Below are 2676 nucleotides of genomic sequence, written 5' to 3' on the forward strand. Positions count from 1 at the left end.
GGGGGGGGTGTAGACTGGTGAGTCAGGCCTGAGGTATGCCTGGAGGAGTGGGAGAAAGAGCCCATGGGTTTAAGCTGAGTCCTGGGGAGACGTGGATCCAGTCCAGGGTTCATCAGAAACATCAGCGCCCCCCCCGCTGAGACATGCCCGCCGGCCCACTGCAGCGCTGCTCACAATGGAGGAATGATGGGAAATATATCTTTCAAACTTTATTTACTGCACACTGTCAAACAACCATAGTTGTACATAACTCATAAAGTACATGAAGTACATAACTCCCACATAGTGGTGGAATGACACTTTCTACTTCTATTTCAGAGAAATATTACTCCACTCCATTCATCTGACAGCTTTAATTACAAGTTACTTTAGTTACTAGTTACTTTACACATTACGATAACTGCACACAAAACACATGTACATTATATTAGAGATGAAACTACCCAGTTTTTTCCAGTTTCTAAAGTGGAAGTTTTTTTCTGCATTGGGTACTTTTAATACTGTAACTACATTTTCCTGACGACGCTTACATCCTTTTTACTTACGTAACATTTCCAATGCAGGACTGTTACTTGTAACAGAGTACTTTTACAGTGTGGTGTTAGTACTTTTACTTAAGTATCCATATTAAGGATCTGAATATTTCTTCTACCGCTGCTTGCACAGGCATAAAATACAAATTAAACAAATGAAAAGACATAAAACATAAGAGGACAGTCATACAATAAAACAGTAAAACCAAAATGTCAACATCTGTCGTCAAAGGCCAAGGAGAAGAGCTGGGTTTTAAGGAGGGATTTAATAATGATAAAGGATGTTTTCTGACCCTCCCATGCTACGATGTTGTGATGCAAGCTGAAGGAGAGTCTCTGATGTCAAAAGGCTCCCAGTAGCTCCCATTCATACCTGTCTCCTCCTCTGTACAGGCTGGACCTGGAACCAGCAGATCCTGCTGCCAGAAACAGGAACTCCATGATTGCCTTGGGCCACCAGAGCAAACTGGACTTCCCCTGGCTGCAATAACCATCCAGGTGGTGCAGACTACTTTTCTTTTTACTGCAAAAAAAAACTCCTGCACACTGTCCAACTTGCAACAAATATATCAAGTTTAATAATGGGCAACGTTTGGGAACCATCTTCAGGCAAATGGTGTTCTCCTGAGAAACCATCTTTAGTAGGAGGTGACTGTTGTTCTCCAAAAATCAACTTCCACATGAAATCAGGGAGAAATAAACCACATTCATTCACATATTCATTACATAAGAGCTTATAGAGCTTAAACTTCAATACAACCCCTCTGTAGGAACCATCATATACATATATATCTTAATATCATACCAGAGCAATCTATAGTAGATGGATGTTGATTTCTGTACACTGATAGCATTCATATTGAGGAGTATTTCTCAAACCTGCCGGTACTTTCTCTATTAATAAGTAAATGTAGTAAAAGCAAAGCAAGCGTCCCCAAAAGAAGAAACATTGTAGGGCATAACTTCATACTTTTTGAGTTACATAACACTAAACTGTCGAGGAAAATGTAAAAAATCAACATCATATATTGTATATTGCTTACAAAACCCCACACTATTGTTCAAGTACAAACAGGACCTTAGAGGATTCAAGCTGCATCAGTGCATACATTTATGTCTACATGTATCTTTTCACAGACATAATCTGGGAAAATGTCCTCACGTCATTTGTTTTTTATTTCTGCAAAGTGCGGCTAAATTGGGAAATATTTCTAAACCCTGCCCTCCATCTTTGTCTCCACAGAGGAGGACGCCGTGACGATGCTGAGATGATTCAAGAATGGAAGAGAAACCAGGAAGAAAAAGGAGGGAATTAGGAAGAGAGAGAACAATGGTGGGAAGGAAAGGACTCGGAGGAGGCAGCAAACGCTGCATGGAAGTGAGAATGAGAGTAACATGTGAAACTCATTAACTGTTTATTGCAGGGTACTTAGAAAATATAGGCAATGTTCTCCTATAATTAAGAAGATGAGATTACTACATGTCCAAAATGATGTGTGACATAATAAACTGCATTACGTTCTCTGTTGATACTATTTACACTCCTGTAGGTTTCCATTAGGTGGCTGCAACCTTTGTAACAATCCAACTGATGTGAAACTTACACATATTTCCCAACTTTCCATTTTATATGATGTTGTAAATGTGTTGTAGACAAATCACACACAACTTTGTATAGTGTGTGTGTTGCATAACCAGCGTGCATTCAGAGATAATGTATGTGAAGAGTGTAGGAGAAAAAGCCTGCAGAGTTCCTGCTGATTGAAGGTTGTGGAGAAACATCTCTCTCTCTCAATATAACTAGAAGATGTATATATATACATACTGAATTCCACACATACACAAATTTACACAGTACTGTGTCAAGAGAACCAAGCTACAAGGGGCAATTGTCCAGCTTCTATTTACCTTCACTAAAGTGCTCGTTTTGCCACTGAAAGTCTCAATTTAATATTCTCAGTGTCTGACAACATTATGGGAAGGATTTCTAAGGAGGTCCACCTTTCTGTTGAAGAGTAAGATCCTTTTTTAAAACATAAAAACATCTGCAAAATTGCGTTCAACAAACCCACCAAACTCCATGTAAATAAACAAGTCATTTTAGCATTGTAAAATACACTTCATTCAAAGTCAACAAAAACAG

At 39.0% G+C, this 2676-nt stretch overlaps 1 protein-coding gene across 1 annotated transcript in view; it reads left to right on the forward strand.

Annotated features, from left to right (window-relative positions):
• Positions 1-2355, forward strand: part of si:ch211-250c4.3 (uncharacterized protein LOC100535981 homolog) — a 36374-nt gene extending 34019 nt beyond the window's left edge. The window contains exons 7-8 of the mRNA XM_034898186.1: positions 927-1031; positions 1777-2355. Of these exons, the coding sequence (XP_034754077.1) occupies positions 927-1023 (97 nt within the window). The 3' untranslated portion in view covers positions 1024-1031; positions 1777-2355. The remainder of the gene's footprint in view (positions 1-926; positions 1032-1776) is intronic.
• Positions 2356-2676: the final 321 nt, after the last annotated feature.

The sequence above is a fragment of the Etheostoma cragini genome, chromosome 17 (assembly GCF_013103735.1).
Source record: "Etheostoma cragini isolate CJK2018 chromosome 17, CSU_Ecrag_1.0, whole genome shotgun sequence".
Lineage (NCBI taxonomy): Eukaryota > Metazoa > Chordata > Actinopteri > Perciformes > Percidae > Etheostoma > Etheostoma cragini.